Source organism: Corvus brachyrhynchos, unplaced genomic scaffold (assembly GCF_000691975.1).
Source record: "Corvus brachyrhynchos isolate BGI_N302 unplaced genomic scaffold, ASM69197v1 scaffold162, whole genome shotgun sequence".
Classification (NCBI taxonomy): domain Eukaryota; kingdom Metazoa; phylum Chordata; class Aves; order Passeriformes; family Corvidae; genus Corvus; species Corvus brachyrhynchos.
The window spans coordinates 6,197,727-6,215,955 of NW_008236696.1; the positions used below are offsets into that span (position 1 = coordinate 6,197,727).

General features: G+C 42.7%; 2 protein-coding genes across 6 annotated transcripts in view; one reads left to right on the forward strand and one right to left on the reverse strand.

Moving 5' to 3' along the window:
- Positions 1–872: 872 nt before the first annotated feature.
- FYTTD1 (forty-two-three domain containing 1) lies at positions 873–15,091 on the reverse strand. Its single transcript, XM_008644554.2, has 9 exons — positions 14,952–15,091; positions 11,769–11,900; positions 8,584–8,729; positions 7,737–7,849; positions 6,710–6,806; positions 5,746–5,807; positions 4,820–4,894; positions 3,890–4,016; positions 873–2,829 (listed from the first exon to the last, which is right to left on the reverse strand). The coding sequence occupies exons 1-9, from the start codon at positions 15,052–15,054 to the stop codon at positions 2,734–2,736; spliced, it is 951 nt and encodes a 316-aa protein (XP_008642776.1). The 5' UTR covers positions 15,055–15,091; the 3' UTR covers positions 873–2,733.
- A 34-nt stretch (positions 15,092–15,125) lies between these two features.
- Positions 15,126–18,229, forward strand: part of RUBCN (RUN and cysteine rich domain containing beclin 1 interacting protein) — a 30,606-nt gene continuing 27,502 nt past the window's right edge. For 4 of the 5 annotated variants that reach the window (XM_017727025.1, XM_008644612.2, XM_017727023.1 and 1 more), the window contains exon 1: positions 15,126–15,200. The gene's annotated coding sequence lies outside the window, so the exon portion shown is untranslated. Of the gene's footprint in view, positions 15,201–15,239; positions 15,301–18,229 lie in introns of those variants that run through there. The other variant, XM_017727026.1, reaches the window with a different exon arrangement.

The window sequence follows — 18,229 nt, forward strand, 5'->3', positions numbered from 1 at the left end:
GGCCCCTGGACACGCCTCTACACCGGCTGAAACTGTTAAAAATTCTAGTTTACCCGCCAAGGTGGGATGTCACAGGTTGGCTTTTGGGTGAGCATCACTCACAGCTGCTGGGCCCGTTCCAGCAGCGAACCAAGGGTAGAGTGCGCACATCTCAGCTAAGCGGGAAATGCAACAACTGCTTCACGTTTTCTAACTTAAGGATTGATGACATTAAAAGGTCACACCCTTTGCGACATCCTAATAAATACCATCTTGCCCTCCTGCTTTCACTGAACCCACCCGATGCTGCAGCCAACACACCTGAGCTGGTAATGAAGAACAAAGGCTGCCAATATCTAAGTAATCACAAGGCAATAGCAAGGCAATCACAATATTTAACACCTTATCAAATATATTTACAGGCAGTATTTTGTCCTGCATTGACGATTAATAGCAGCATTTGCACTGCATATGCCTCCTGCTGGCACAGCACTCCCAGACACGGCCATGGGAGCTGCTCGGGCTGTTCCTGCAGCACAAGGTGTTGATGACAGCGATTCTCGCTATCAAGACATGTCACAGCAACAATCAGTGCTTGGACTGACACATCTGGTATTCTCATCACATCAAACCACTAAATTAGGCAGTGCTACTGAAACATTAATTAGTAGCTGACACATTTAAATGCAAGTGAGCCTCTACAGTGCCATTCCAAGAAGTGCTTCCTTGTCAGAGTATTAAGAGTGTGAGCCCTCTTTTATGTTAGGTTGCTTTCTGCTGTGTTCTTTGAAATATTTAATAAAAATTTAACCAATAAGAACCCCTTGCAGGCTATCAGAAAAGTCACATAACCAGGTTACTGCCCAGGTGGTTATAACAGGAACAAGACAATATGAAACCTCTAACTTTTTATTTAAAAAAAAATTAACAGCTTCAGAATAGATCAAATGTAGTAACTTCTCCAAAAAATACCAAAAGGTACAGTGTAAAGCATCTTCTCATTAAATACAAACTAGCATTTTTTGATGCACTGCATCAATGTTTTGCATCTAGGTTGATGCAAAAGAATTTTTTTTTGTTGCATCCTGGCACATGGAAAACGTATACACTGAAACAGGATGACTGACTACACTTCATCTACTCAAACTCTAACAGTGGGACATTTATTAAAAAAAAAAAATCCTACTAGTAATTGAGAAAGAAACCTTAACACCATTACATTTAGTTTGCTTCTGCTAAGGTATATTTTTCAACATTAAAAATAAGGGTTTAAGTCCTATTTAGCTTAGCATCAGAGTGCACTCTGACTTCAAAACTATACAAAAAAAAGCCCTTCTGCTGTCAAATGCTCTTCAAGGCTGAACTTGCCAGTATATGCTAGTTAACTTGGAATTTGAGATAAAAACACAAGGAAACCAACTCTGTCCAATGTAAATTCTTCAAGAATGTGAAAAGGAGTTAAACCAGCTTCAAACACCATAAACATTCCTGGATGCAGCAAAGCCAGCCACTCTTCTGCCTGACTGTACCTAACCCTCCCTGCCAAACAGCAGTGCCAAGATCACCAGTTCCTGGTCTGGAAGCAGTTCTGAAGAGGTGCCCCAGTTTTAGGGATTATATAAATTCAGATTGAGGATGGCCCAGTTGTTACTGTCCTGCATATTCTGATGCCCAAAGCTATGCTTAAAGCAGGTGGCTACATGTTCCTCCCTAATGCCTTACACATGCTGGCAAACTGAGGGCTTTCCTCCAGCAATGTTCCTCAGTTTCAGACATTTCCAGATGTCTGACCACTTCGGATCAGCTTCACATCTTACCTCTCTTTGGTATAAACAAACAAGTGCCATGAGATTGCTTGCCTCCAGCTACTTTTAAGAGTCAGAGAAAACGCTCTGGGGCAAGGTATGCAGGATGAGAATCCAGTATCTGGGACGGTAAGAAACTACCATACTGCTGACTTCCTTGGGAACTGCTGTATTTTCTCCTATCAAATTATTCAAAAACATTACGTTATTGCATTAAGTTTGTGAAAAACCTTTCAAAGAGAAATAAAAATCAATATTTTAAGAAGAAGACAGATAAACTCCATTTACAGAGGAGGATGATGAAGTTGAGCTATTTGGAATATAAAGGACTCTCACACTGCCTCTGCAGTATTCCTCCAATATGGTATATGGTCTGGACCACTTTTAAGGATAAGAGTAGAATAGTCTCCATCCCAGTTACAAATTTTGGGTCTCAGCTAACAGCTTTATTCATGAACGTGAGGATGCAAAACAGTTTCAAGAAAGGAAAAAAATGGAACTTTAAAAGCACAAAGAAGTACAGAACCAATGCTCCCATGAAAAATGCCGCTACATCGCTACCAAAGTATCCATGGACTGAGGCTCTGTGCTAAACTGGAGTCTGAAAGAGAGCTCAAAGGCAGTCCCTAAAAAACCCTAAAATGGGGTTTGTAATTAAACACTTAAACAATCTTTACTAAAACAGAGGGGTCAAAGAACTCAGCTGGGCAACAGAATCTTTTCCAACCAGGTGATGGTGCCACTATGGCGGATCAGTTTCTCTCCACTTTTTCTCCCTCAGGGCATCAAGTCTTTTACCATTCCAAGTAAAAGTAATAAAAAGAGATAGCTCTGCCACCATCTTAGCAAGATGTCTGGAGAATTCTAGTGACATATGCTGTATTCTTCTGCCCACTTTTATCTCAGGGTCTTAGGTAGGTGGGCTCAATGCCCAAGTCCATCTGCCAGGTTAGCCCACTGTTACAAAACGGCTTCCTTTGTTCTGAGACAGTGCTGTCCTCTGCTCCTTCAGGATCCCAAATCGTTCGTTCAACGTCATCCCTGTCTGAAAAATAAAGTCATTTAACCAAAACTTTAAAGGTGTTGGGTTAATTTAATCAAAGTAATGAAGACAGAATAACTTTTTCTTCAGTCTGTATCATCACTTGACTCCTTAGTTGCCTTACTTAGCTACTTTGTCACTTCCCACACCATTTAAAAATCAGATTGGACTACACATCAAGAGCTTGCATTCTCAGAATTCACTAATAACACAAGGTATATAATGTCAATACTCAAAGCCTACTCAAAATATTGTAAGTTAAACTGAGGACAGACAGACTGAAAAAAGGAACTTCCAGTACACATTTCCCCACACAGATTTTCTGCAACTTCAACAAATGCAGTATTTTCACCATTTTAATGCAGGTTGCTTTCCAGCTTACTCAGCTGAGGCAACAAGCTGAAGTCTAATCCAAAAGTTCAATTAATTTTACAGTACAGTGGTAGACTATTTCTGACATACTTCTTATTCCTGATGGAACAAATGAAAATCAATGCCCTGACTCCATGCAGTTTTCTACAGCTGGTACTAAAGAGCTGATTACAAGAACAGCATCTAACTCTGTCACCCTCTAAGAATTCCTTCAATGACAGCATTAGGATTGCTGTACCAAATTGCCTGTGTACATGGAACCTGTGAAAAATTGCTCATCTTTCAAGCCTTTACATCATCACATTTAATTTTTTTTCCTAGATGGACAGCAAAAGTTGCCTTATAAATTCGGCTGCCAGGGCTCCATGCAGGTCACACAGCTGAAAGCAGCTCATCCCTGAATTACTCACAGTTGCTGATATAAGCACAGCAGGAACACTAGAAGCCTTTCAGAAATATTCAACATTTTAAATCCCATTTAAATCACGTGGGCATGCAAGGCACAAACTAGAAGAACAGGAACAGTGAGTTTAGCTACTTGCTTGAAGTTACACAGCAAGTTAGCAGAAAGACCGGAAGTGGAAATGAAGTAGTTCCTAGTTCCCTCTTTCTGTCACTAGCGAGTCCAGGAGGAAAGTGCCTCACTGGCTTTTATTCAAACTACTTCCACAGTTACAAAAACTGCATTTACCTGTTTTCCAACACTATTTATATCAAACTGCAACGGAACACCTTTTGGAATCTTCTTCTCTTCAGACTGGTCCCTCTTCATCAGAAATGGCGGCACAGGACTACGAGTTAATCGTAATTTCTGGGAACTGTGAAAGAACAATGTTACAAAGGGCATGATGAACCTGTGTTTTATGTAAGAAAGCCTTAATGCTGACAGAGGTATGAGTTTTTCATCAAACCATTTGACCAGGCTGGCTGAAGAGCTGGAGGGCACAAATTCAAGAAGGTAAGTCAGGCAGAACTAAAAAAGGAACCATTTGTTATTGTTATCAGACAGAAGAGTCCCAACAGAAAACCATCCTATTTTTCATCTGCAATTCTACTGACAAACATGTAATTTGTGGTTAATTAATCCCCTAAATACAAAAAATAAAAATCAGTACAGTCTTCCTTACTTATAAAATGCTACCAAGAAAATGCTACTCAAGACATTTTTAGAATATACCACCTATAAACAACAGTACCATCAACTTCCCAAAGACAAATACAGCAATGCTCTCTTTAAGCATAAGTCCAGCAGTATTTTTATGAATCAGGAAGGAACTGTTACCATCACTCATCAAGTAGGTGCTCATTCATTTCAACCCAGATAGGGGCAGAAAACAGCTACAACATGGCCTGACTTGGAAGGGACAGACAAGGTGAAAATCTAGCAGCCCACCACTCTTCCACTGTATAGCACATCAAGCTCCTAACTGGGAGATGATGTGTGAGATCCAGCTCAAACACAGCTCAGAAACACTCAGAAAGGGGCCAGACTTAAAAGCCTTCACAAGAAGCTGTGACTTTGAGGTCACCTGAAACTCTAGCAGCAAGGAACTTGCTAAATGGTTCAAAGCAGCAATTTCATTTATGTTCAGAACATTTCAGAACTTATTTGAAAACTCACATTGGGCTTATGATTGCTCCTGGGTTGTCAATAGACACAGTCAGGATCCCTCCACTTGTAGTAGAAGTTCGCCATCTAGTTTGAAAACACAAAAATCACTTACAAAACCTGTGCAAAGATTTCAGTCAGGGTATCTTTAAAGGTATGTCCAAAATACTGGCCAGCAAAGAATGCGCAAGCTTTCAGAAGGTTGGCCAGTACAAAGACCACATGCAGCCACAAGACACTTGGCTACTGAATCTTGTACCTTTTACATTACCTACATCTATTCAGGAGAGCACTAAATCACAAGCTGTCAAGGTGCACCACAACTACATCACTGACCCAAGAGTTCACTTTTTTGAAACATTCAGTTTCCTTGCAACAGATGGGGCCAAAATGGCCCTAACAGCAAATCCAAGAGGTGACAGACTGCACTCTGTGGCACCTGCTGCTTTCTCAGCCTGTTGTATTCCCAAAGAAACACCCTGCAAAGAGCCCAGCAGGCACAGAATGATATGGGAAGAGTGCGTGGTGGAAGAGCCCAGTGGCCTGATTGGGCTCTGCTTTTTTCATTTCTAAACTGCTTCACAGGCTTATACGCATATTAAATAAAAGGAAAATTACAACAAGAGCTCAGGAGAACACTGACATTTGAATTTTTCTTCCAATCTATGCAATATTCATGAGTGCTAGAGATTAGAGTGATCCTCTTGCCACCTTCCCCCTCATTCCTGTAAATGTCTTATGCAAACCAACTCCTCCTGGTTAAATTAGAAGATAATTTAGGAAATAACTGAGAATAGGGAGAGGATCACTGTCACTCTAGTTGATGGGCCTAGAGGGGAAAAAATCCACCCCCCTTCTATTATCATAGCCAGGAAGTCTGAGCTAAAATGCAAATCTTATGTGTTACAAAACTGAAGTTTTCCAAATTAGATACTTACTGACGAGTTCTCTTTACTGTCTGATTATCAAGATCATCTGTTGACTGCACTTGGGCCTGCACCTGAAAACATATCAATACAGACACCAGATTTGAATACTGTTTCAATTCCTACTGCAGCAGCTGGAAATACAGAAGTTCAAAAATAGAAGTTTCAAGCTGTTTGTACACTCTGCACAAACAGGGTTGTACTTTCAGAGGGACTTCAAAGATAAGAGTCCTCTGACCTTCATAAGACACTGAAAAGGAATTACTTTAAGAACACAAAATGATTTAAACAAAACTGCCAATACAGCAATGGCAACATTCTGGAGGACTATGTCAGCTAAGATACATCAAAATATCACTATACTAGCAAGAAAAGTCTGTCTAGTTCCTGATCCTGCCTGTAATTTTGCAATCCATCTGAAAGGAACACAGCAGCTACTTACAGTCACAACTATGGCAGGCGTAGAATGAGGGCACAAATAAAAACGAAAACCACTTTTCATTCACTGTGCACTCTCTAATCTCTCGATCCTACTAACTAAAAAATCCTTAAATAACCAAAATAACTGAAATAAATAACCCCGAAGTAACTAAAAAAGCAAACCAAACCATAATCAGATTCTAAAATGTATTTGTGCTCTATTCTTCACCCAAAGGCAACTTTTGAAAGCTGGGCAGTGCTTTCTAACATTAACTTTTAAAAGGAAAAATTAATATCTTGTAACTACCCTGAAACACAGACAAGTTTCATGCCCCTCAGAATAGCTCAATTGCACTGGAATGTGAAGGAAGGCTCAGTGGATTACAGTAACTAAAGAGAACAAGTGCACTTCCCTAGAAGAACCTGTTGCTATTTTCCAGTCCACCTGAAGTTTCTACTTAGACCTGATATTTGAAGTTGATTCACTAATATCACTGTTACAGGTTAGCTTAGAACTTGTGGTACAATTGCCTTGTTCTTCCAAAATCTGTATTACCTTCAGGCCCCTTCTAAACAGGAAAGTTGCTTGACGAGTATCTTTCTGCTGATTTAGTTTGTTTCCAATTCTGACAAAAGTGGATGGCATGTTATTCCTGTAATATTTATTAAAAAATATAGTTATAAAAGGCTCCACAGGGAACACCTCAGAGAGGCTACTATGGAAGTCAAAGAAATGCCCAAAACATCCAGAAGGACATCTGCAGTGCTGCCTCTTTGAGGCTGAATGCTTCAGTTGGGATAGTCTCCTTACACACTAAGAATGAAACACATCACTCATAAATGGAGAAATCACTGTTGGTACATTGAAGCCTAATGTTCATATAACACAGGACAATATGGTCATTAATTCTGCTCTTCACTTTGCTGAGTATCCTCCAGCACTTTAAACACTGTCGATTAGATGAAAAAAAAAAATTAAAGGAAGTTTGTTTACCGTTTTCATGATATGGTCGCATAGTGAAACCCACTTCGGTTGCAGTTTATAACACGTGTTAATTACAGCACAAATAAAACATGCAATGGCTTCCCTGAAGCTGCAGATGGCACCAGCTTCCATAAAGGCATTTAGAAAGTTCACTAAACCATGGCTGACACTTCTGAGCTATCAAAATTCACAGTGGCCATTTCCATGTAGCATCATAAAACACAGAATGGTTTGGGTTGGAAGGGACCTTAAAGATCCCCTAGATTCAACCCCCCCTGCCATGGGCAGAGACACCTTCCACAAGATCAGGTTGCTCAAATACAGGCTGCCTGTGATTTAACTGAAAGCAGAATACCACATGCTCAAAAATAGAGGTACTTCCTGAGTGCTCTACATCGTAACAAACATCTGGCTTTATATTGAGACCATGTCTGTCACATTCTTGGCTTCCAGATTTGTAGAACTTCACCCATAAGGTGGTCTTGACCATATTGTTACTGCCAGTACCTACTGTCTTCTCTTAGCCTCAGTCCTGTCAAACAAGATTCACTACAGAAAGTTGCCAAGGAGCGTTCAAAAAGCAGACTTGGTATTTTACCTCCTGTTTAGCAGGGCAGGCCTCCTGAGGGCAGGAGCTTGTTTTCTCTGCATTTCAGATTGTCTCTGCAGGTTTGTTTTCCTTTTCAAGACTGGGTAATTCCGTTGTGCATTCTTAAAAACCAACAAACATATACAGCATAATGTATACTGTACACACACAAACATTTTTCTTTCAGTTTCCATTTACAAACCGTGATTAGAATACACTTGGCTTTGCCTATCTTTCACAGTCTAGTGTAATTTGAAAATACCTTCTACAATTTCATGAATTCTATATTCTCCACATCCTCAGGAGAAAACAAAAAGCATCAGACATTAGCAGCTATTTTTTCATTACCATATCTCCCCAAACTAACAAAAATCCATGCTCCACATGTCTCAAAATTAGTCTTCTTAAATCTGAAAGCAACCCCCATTCTACAATGGCAACAATGCACTGGAGCAGTGCAGAGAAGGGAGCCTACTGATGGAGTTTAGTATTCTGCAAAAACTTTCGTTTTTGTAACAGCACATGCTTAGCACCTGCAGGTTGGCTGAATCATTGGTCTGTAAGAAAACCAATTTTCCTCATAAAATACAGTAATTCCCTCCATACTCACACAGAATATACTTCTGTACTTCAACTCTCATGACTTGCAACCCAACTATGCATTAGAAACTACTTTCACACCCAGTCATTATCCAGCCCACTCAAAACAAACAAGAACTCAGCTAACACATTCTCAATTCGATAAAAGCTTGTACCATATGTCTCCATTTTATATTTCAGTAACAATGTTCTGAAGCGCTTGTCTTTCGTTTTTGTAACCTGTTCTGACACGAATCACCAGGGTGGCATTAATTACCTTCTCACTCAGTGGCTGTCTGTTCAGAGGACTGATTCCTTTGTGTGAACCCAGAGCTTTCTTGGCTGCCAGGCCAGTTATAACTCCGTAAGAACGCTTCTTCCCTGCTATCTTCTTTCTGCGCCCCAAACGATTCTTACCATAACCTGCAACAAGCAGATAAAGTTCAACAATTCCTCCTGGAAGAAAAAGATTAATGCTTTAAGATGCCTTGCAGGCAGCACAAGTTATTTGGCTGCACACTTCAAGCCTTAGAGTTGAGATCACAACTACACTTGAAGACAATTTGGTCACTCAGTTGTTTTAGCAGGTCTGGCCCAAGCCCCAGCACAGCAATGATCAGCTTCTCATACAAAGCATAGCTTTGCTCTAGCTAATTGCATTAATTTCTGTTGAAAATATCTTATTCGACATGTCTACAGGAAGAACTTAGGAATCTTCTAGCATAGAAAACTACCAAAATACTCTGAAATGGGACTTCATCAAGTACTGAGTAATATAAAACCAAACCAAACAAAAAGTCCCTCAGCTTCCTACTCATTCAGCAAACTTCAAATTGCCAGTTTAATTTAGAAGGAAAAAAAACCAAAACAGCTTAAAAGATTATTTATTTAAATCAGTGGTTCCCAAGACATGACTTAAGAGGAAAGAACATAGCAATTGGCCCACAAAATCACATTAAACAGCACATGAATCGTATCACATTTGAAGTGTTTTCAATTTGAAGTCTGCATGGCAGTGCAGCCAAACTGAGGATTGAAAACAGCTTTTGAATATAAAAGGCTTGTAAGTCTGAGGTCTGTAGTATCTCCAGTTACCAGGGTTTGATTAACCCTGTCTGGAGTCATTTAGCTTCATGCTATGAATACAGAGCATGTTCAAATTTTGTCACCAAGCACCCTCCCCTCTAGAACCTCAGACTGCAAAACAAATTTAAGACTAAGGAGTCAGCTCTCCAGCAACAGACACATCTAGTTTTAACATATCTGACTTAACAGCGCTGATAATAAAGCTGTGCTTCCTCATGACACAAGCCATGACATGAGGTAAGCCACCGATCAGAACCCAGCTCAGATCAATTTGCCATGGAGAACTGCTGTGTACACACATTTTGTGGCTGGTTAGCAAATGCTCTTCTTTTCCAAGAGAAAAGCTGAGAAACAGGGTTGTTTAGGCTGAAATGGACCTCACAAGCTCTATAGACCAACCTCTGCTCAAGTAAATGAAAACATCCAAGTTAGCTCAGGCTGCACAGGGCTTTGTGCAGTTGCATTCTGTGTATCACCAAGGACAACTTTTATTTAAATGAACAACGCTCCTCTCTCTGTTTTTACCCCCAAAAGCTGAATAGAATCCCATCTCAAGTTCCTCTCTTCTTTCCAGAAAGTTTGGCAGCCACTTCTAAAACCACAAGGAATTGAACACTGTGGATCATTTGTGGTTTCTGAAGTTGTCCACAGAGGATTTGCTACTTATCCGAGTAACTTCAATAGCAAGAGAGTAGCAATAAATCTACTGGTAAGCTACTAATGACTAGAATGCTCAGAAAAACTATTTAATGTCACCTTCTGCTTAAAAACAATATAAGAGATTTGTTTTCAATGGGAGAAACTGTGCAGAGCTGTATAGGGGGGAACAGTTGAATATATTCACAGTGTTTCAAGATGTCAGGAATCTGGCAATTTTACCAAGAAATTGTTTGCCTTTTTCCTAGAACATAGGCAGGCAAGCTGGTAAGGTTCCAGCAGAGAAAACTAACTGCCCAAAACAGTAGTATTTAGAGTTTCATGTTTACAGATCAAGTTTCTCCTAAAATTCTAAATCCTAATACTTGTTTCTTTTGTGCTCTTTTGATGATAAACAACTGCACTTGACAACTGCAGTTATAAACAGAGCCTACATGTTCTATAATCTACAACTTAAATTCACTTACTTTTCACCCACACAAATATCCTCACATTCGGGCTGAGAGATGTAAGTTTTTTTCCAGTCCTGTCACCAATTTATTAGAGATGTACAAGTAACACAGTTGTGTAGGCCTGCATAGAAACCAAAACTCCTCTGAGCCCTGAGTAACACAACATTCCACTGATCCCTAAAGACATTTGTGTCTAAGATACTAAAGAGGAGCTGCTGCTACAACAAACACTAAGCAAGACAAAGATAACACAGGGATCATTGTGAGTATACCAGACAGACGTGTCTTTGTTTTAAAGGAATGCTACTAAACAAGAAATTGCATGAATTAACCTAAACACCTAATTAGCTCATATTGAGGTGGTAAGCTTTCTTTTCAGACAGTATTTTTCCATATTTTGATCATCGGTACTAAATAGATACTTTTCAAAACTAATTGCAAGCAAAACCAGCCTGTACTTCAAGCAGGAACTATCCACGTACTGGATTAAAGCCTGGAAATCATTCTCAACTGACTCCTGTGTATCAAAAACCCCATGAGTTACTCAGGGGAACCTACAGCAAAGCTGTTATTGTGCACTTATCCTCTCTTCACTCCCTGCCTATATGGTGTTTTTCCCCTTTTTGTATTCCACTGTTAAAACACTGGCTTCTCCTTTTTGTATTCTACTGTAAAACCACTGGCTTAAGAAGGCTGACACAGTACTTCCCTTGCATCCCAAGCTCTTACCAGGAAAAGCCAACTCAGACTCTGCACTACCCATTTAAATATTCCTGAGCCAGCATCACAGTCTACAGAAACAGATACTTTGGGGAGGCCTACAAAGAGAATTCTACCCAGCAAATATGAATATGCTTTTCTTTTGCACAAAGCTCTGAGCTCTGGCAAGGCCTCCACATCTCCCAATACACAGCCTTTAGCATAAGCACTTGTTCTGTCCATCTCTGAGAAGGGGCAAAGTATGATCACAATTTCGAAAATTAAAATTAATTTGAAGAATCAGAAAGCAAGCCAATTCTTCCCTGAGTCAAAGACAGTCCCTCAAGCATCTAAGCTCCCTGGTGGCCAAACGTCAATTACTTTCTCACACTGAATCAGAAACAAAACCAAATAGATTTTAAAAACCCCTGAATTATAATCAAAAGCGTGACATATTACACTATTTGAAAGACACATGAACTGACCATGTCAATCCATACATTTCATTATGCTACCTTTCAGCTCAAAAAAGATAATATGGAATCCATGTTATGTTTGGCACGCATACCTTTCTGCTGTTGGATTCCCCACTTGGAGCCTTGTGAACTAAACTGTCGAGCTCGATTCTGCTGAAGCCCTCTTTTTATTTTGGGAGAATATTGCTTTCTCTCTTCTTTCTTGTTCAGCTTGATTATATCATCTACAAGAAGAAAAAAGAAAAACTGACATACTGTATAAAATTTGACATACTGAATAAAAACCCCGAGCAGCCTGGAGTCACAGGAGACAGACCAGTCAATCCTGCAAAGGCAGCACATACAAGTTAAGGTTCCAGAAACATTAGCACTACAAACATCCAGTCCCTGTTATGTCTTACAGAACCTACTCTATAATATGATGCCCCAGCCAAAGGGAAGCAGTTGCATACATCCAGACAATGCAAGAGGCTTGGAAGATCATGGCATTAAGCCCAGCACTAAATTTTAATTTGAATGACTCCATTAGGTTTTGTATATTGTTAAAGAAAATGTAAATCCAATCTCATTCCCAGACTTTGCAGAGTCCAGATAAAATGTCAATTCCAGCCTTAGTTCTTTCATCCTAAGCTACTTTAAAAACATCACACAGAGACAACTCAGGCCATCAGTTATCTTCAGATGTTCACCAAGGCTGAAATGATGGGGAACAAAGCAAGCAAGACATCTCTTCCCAGGAATCTACAATCCAAAGCAACCACCTTATCTATTGTTCAGGGAAACCATCTCAGAGAAGTTATTAATCAGTTCAAGAATGTGTGAGAAACAAGCTGATGAAAAGTGAACAAACAGCAGGTCTGTCCAGTACAAATTATGCTACACCAGTTTGATTTCCTTCACTGACCTGGTAGCCAGCTCAGAAGAGAAGAGCAAAGCAAAAGGTGTGGCAGCTTTTATCTGTCAGCTTGTTCACAAGAACACCTTAAAGGAAATTGTCAAATTGTGTTTACTGCATCTTTATCATGAGAGCACAACTCATAAAAAATGTCATGTTTCAATAGGGAACCTCCACAAATATGTGGACAGTCTTTTTTCAGTCAAGGAGAGATGGAAATGGGGTTACTGTGTTTGTGGCTGAGTTCAAATGGACTAATAAGGGGTAGAACAGAGAAAACAGTGTAAAAAACATAAATACCAAAATCACAACACTGTTATCCAATGGTCTGCATCCTGTTAAAGGAAAGCTAAGAGAAAATTAGCTCACTTTGCTGCAAAAATGATTGAATTTCAGATAAAATCTACTAGGACAAGGAACACTGACACAGGTTACTCAGGGTTTGATATCTACAGCATCTTCTTTACCAAAGGGGTTGTCCCTGAAGCAAGGATTCCAAACTATCCTTTTACACACAAAGGAAACCAAAGCCACTTCAAACACTTCATGCTTCACAGTTAATCTGCTTCATCTTAAATCCTATTTTTGCAAGCTACTGCACACAAGGTTACAACTTTTTAAACAAAAGCACTTAAGTTTCATAAGTATATTAAGGACATACGGGACTTCATGCATTTGTTAGAGCAGCCACACTGAAGCCTTCTCCTATCTTGCCTGAGATCAGAGACCACAATTACAGCTAGCACAGCAGAGTTATCAATCATACCAAACAGTATCAAACTGGAAGCTCAGCTGCAGATGAGCTGCACAAAACACAACCATGTTTAATCTTTATTACTATATGAGAATTTACTCAACACCAAGATCTCAAATCTTAAAATCTTCTAGTTAAAGTCACGTCAGTTTCTTTGATATCACACTAGATGTGGGACTGCATCTCCTCTTCGGTTATACCAGACACAGACACTTTTGGGGACAGCAGCCATGGGTGACAAGGTTCTCATACACCCAAAGAAGCTGAGGAACACACCTGCTTCACAACACCACTTTAGAAAAAAAACCATCCTCATGACACTACAATACTCCTTTGCAATCTGCTACTAGCTAATGGCCAGGACATGTAGCAGTGACTGACTGCAAGGCTGACTTGGCCAGGAAACATCAAAATACCTGAAAACACAATGAGCCAGGATCAATAATTCTATTAGCAATCCTGAAAACAAAGATTGTGTGCTGTAAATAAAAACAGATTTATAGTTTTCTATGAATGCTATAACACTACTCTACATTCAAACTCTAAACATCATTTCACAAGATATCTCCACTGCACAAAGAAGTCCACTGAATTATTTACAGAGGGAAAAATTGCACAAATCCTCTTATTTTACGGTGGCCCACAAAGGCCAAATCCACCATTAATAATTTCAGTTTACACTGTGATTCTGCTTTTTGAAGAAAGTCTCCTGACAGCACCAATCTATCATGCTCTGGTAGCATCACAGAGCAGTCTTGGAGTGTACAAAACCAATTTTAAAATTTTTTTTCTAATAAAAGTAAACTGGAAGATGCAGCCCACGAACACACCAAATTGTCCCTGACTGTTAAGGGGACTCAGTACATAGGACCAGAACAGAACTTCTCTGAGATACCTCACTGAAGTATCTACAGTGTGGATGTCAGTTTCTCGGACATGCTGGAGACACAGCTCTGCAGGTTTGTAATGAGTCTGTGCAACTTCCTAACACACACACCCTGCAATAGGAGGGCAGGGGACAACGGGGTAGATTATCACAGGAAAGTACGTGGTAGACGCGACGTCATGCTTGGTGTGACTGGTCTTATACTGCAAAGGGGTTAGACGGGAGACTTGCCACTGCCGACTTCCAAACCTGAGAAGAATAAAAAGGCCAGGCCAGCTGAGAGACCACCAAACCTCCCCCATCTCTGTTGTTACAAGCCCCAGGCGAGGCCCTGGAACGCTCCCCAAGGGCCACCCAACCAAAGGCCCAAGTACCGAGGGCCTCACTGGGCCAAACGCAGGCAGCGCCCCGGGCTGCGGCCTACTCAGACCACCAAGCGGCACAAAGGGGCCCCGGCTCTTCCCCGCCACGGATCGCAGCCCCCGGGTCCCCGCTGCCCCCGGTGACACGGCCGGGACTCGCTCCCGTGCCCAGCCCCCGGCGCCACCCGCGCCCCTCCGGCGCTCTCGCTGTGGGAGGGTCCCGTCCTTTCCCCTCCCCACCCCCCCGCCCTCGTTGGTTCCGCCCGCGCCGGGGCCCGGCACAGCCCCGTTGGTTCGTTCCGCCCGTCCCCGGCGTTTGGTGCAGTCCGAGCCCCCCGCCCTGTCGCCCACAGCGGCCGCCCCAGTCCCGCTCCTCACCCAGGGACATGTCGATCTTCTCCAGGCTCTCGCCGCCGCCGTGCCGGGCCCCCGCCGCGGCCGAAGAGCCCGGGAGCGGTGCCGTAGCCCCGAACGCGCTCATGGCCGCCTCCCTCAGAGCGCACCACCCCCCCCGCCGGTCCCGCGCATGCGCAGCAGCTCCGCCCAGCCCAGGGCACAGACGCCCGCGGTGGGGAGCGGCGCTGCCGCCCCTGTGGCACCGCGCCTCCTGGCGGCCGGGAGGAGCAGGTACAGCGGGCGGGGGGCGATGCCGGGGGCGCGGGGACCCGCGGGGAGCTGGCGGCCGCTTCCAGGAGGGGCTTCTCCAGAGGCAGTGTCCTTGGGAAGAGTGAGTGGCACATCGGGCTGGGGCCGGCGAGTGGCGGGGGCCCTGGGCAGCAGAGCGGCAGGCAGGGTGCGGGGTGCAGGGGGCTGGCGGACAGGGCAGTTGTGCCGCAGGGCACGGAGTCCGGGGCTGGCTGCAGACCTGATGGAGTGCTGAGCTGGGCCACGGCGGTGACTGGAGGCATGGAGCCCCTCTCCTATGAAGACAGGTTGAGGGATTTGGGGGTTGTCAGCCTGGAGAAGACAAGGCTCCGGGAGATCTCATTACAGACTTCCAGTACTTGAAAGGGCATATAGGAAAGATGGGGACAGATTTTTTCATCAGCGTTTGTTGCAATAGGACAAGGGGTGATGGCTTTAAACCGAAAGAGGGTCGATTTAGACTGGCTATATATATATAGATATATCTCATTTTTTACAATGAGAGTGGTAGAACACTGGCACAGATTGCCCAGGGAGGTGGTGGATGCCCTATCCCTGGAAACACTCAAGGTCAGGTTGAATGTGGCTCTGAGCAGCCTGATCTAGTTGAAAATGTCCCTGGTCACGGCAGGGAGGTTGGACTACATGACCTCTAAATGTCCCCTCCAATCCAACCATTCTATGTTGCCGGGTAGGGAAGGGTGTTCAGCTGAGAAGCTGAAAATGTGCCTTTCCCTGTGACCCCAGTGCAGTTGAGAGAAATAATCTGTTCTGTGAACAACAAAACCAATGCAGGGTGGTTTTGAGCAGAATTATATTTTCAAATTTCAAACAGCAGAGTTCAAACCAGGTTCCTGTTTCAAAATACCATGTAAGACTTAAAATTACTACTTAAACCCAGAACAGTGTGTCCATAGATACTTTGTTCTCTTTGGGTTCTTTTCAGAGTTGTTATCTTCTCCAGTTTTTGGTCAGAATCATGTGACTGAGAAGTTCAGAAGAGGAATTGTTTTTTTAACAAGGAATCTAGTGAAGCCTTTCCCTCCTCCCTGTATATTTGCAGTCTTTGGAGCTGTGGGTATTGGTGGGTCAGCAGTACACATGTGCCTAGTGGGCAGCTGGCTGCTGCCAAACAAGTTACATGTAACGGGGCTACATCTTTTTTACACAACAGCATTTTCTTCATTTGACACTCCATTACAGTTAAGGGATAGTAATTATCTCTGGAATTTTTACATCTTGCTCATGGTTGGTTGAAATTGGCCAGTGAGTTCCAGAGAGAGAAAAGGAAGGAGCAGATGGACTGACAAGGTGATCACAGAGAATGAACTTGCTTCAGAACCCAGGCAGTAGAAGTTGAAAGTCCACATCCATTTCCCCTGCTCACAGTGGTCACCTGGTGTTACTGTCCATGTCTCCCCGAGTTTTCTGTGGATGCTGTGCTGAGACTGCCATTCTAAAGGTGACTTCCTTCGCCATGACCCAAGGACAGCTCGTTTTAGGGTCTGCCTGCCTTGCCTCCAGAGGGGGAGCTCCATACCGAGACTGCAGCGACTGTATTGTAGATGCCCTTGGGTAGGGATAATTATTTCCATACATGACCTTGCACACACCTCCTTCCCACAGGAACACTCCACATTTCTTTAATTGCCCACATATTCCATATGTGCATTTGCTAAAATAAACATTCTGTGGCAAGTGCAATATCCCGAGTACCTGAGACACAACGAGCTCCTGTGCATGTAATCCCTGTCACAGCTCTGTCTTGCTGTGCTGGGAGCTACCTGCACTGAAATACTCTGCAGGCCTTAAGAATGGGAGATCTTTCTAGGAGTGTTACCATGACAGGCAAGAATAAGAGGAGTCAGTTGAGGCTTTCTGTCCTCATCTGTCCTGTACTAGACTGTTGACAAGGCCTTGCTCTCTCCATCTACACTCTTTATCAATCTCTTTTAAAATAAGGCAAAAAATGTGTTTCTGGGTGTTCCTCCTGCTGCTTTCTACTGTCTAGAAGAGAATGGCTCAGTTACTGTCACAGGACACCTCCAGCTAGTGAGAGATTTTCCTTCAGGCAGGAGAAACTCGTGACCCCAGTGCTGGAGGCTGACAGTTCCACCCTGTTTTCTTCTCTGTGTTCTCCATGGGCAGCAGAACTTCAGACACGGAGTCTTGGACCCACAGATTTGATAACTTTTGATAACATTTTCCCCCAGATGACAACTGAGATTGGATGACAAGTGATTGATGACAAGTAGGAGGTTCTTATAATCAGGCTACATTTCTGAAGCAAATATGCTATTGCCAGATTACCAAGAACTACTAATAATAGAGGTGCCAAAAGATGTATTTTAAAAAAAGCCTTAAGTCAAATTTCTGTGAGGCTGTAGGGTGCAGCTCCATCTGGGGACTGCATCACACCAATAAACAAATGCTCTGTTTACCCCAAACAAACATGTGAACTGCAAAGGTGGCAGATGCTGCCTGTCCTCGTGACAAGTGGAAATCAGACAAAATCCATGAGTTGTATTTATTATCCAAACAGGACACCAGCTGTCTGCTGCTCAGCACAACAGAAAACCAGGCAAAAGTTGTGATCCTGAAGAGTATTTTCTTTCTGTGCTCAGAATGGCTGGGGATCACAAAGGCAACCATGCGAACATCAGCTCTTGGTTTGCTGTGTGGCTCTCGGGAGTGCGTCAGCATCCAGCCAAGTGACAAAGCTTCCATGTGGCATTGAGACCTACAAAGAACCAGTATTTTAACTGTGTGAAGTCCAGTATGACTGGACTTCCAGTATGACTCAGCTGTGCTGAGATTGTAACACGGTGTAACTGAAACACCCACAGGCTGTAGTAAATTTTGGGTCTGGTGCTTTCCTGGGCTTCCCACACACATTTCCTGAGAACCAGTTGTCTCCTCACAGAAATGAGACCTCATGGCTTGTCTGCCCAGTTACCCCTGCTGTTTCAGTAGGAGGAATTGCGGAGGAATTGTGGAGGAATTGCGGAACA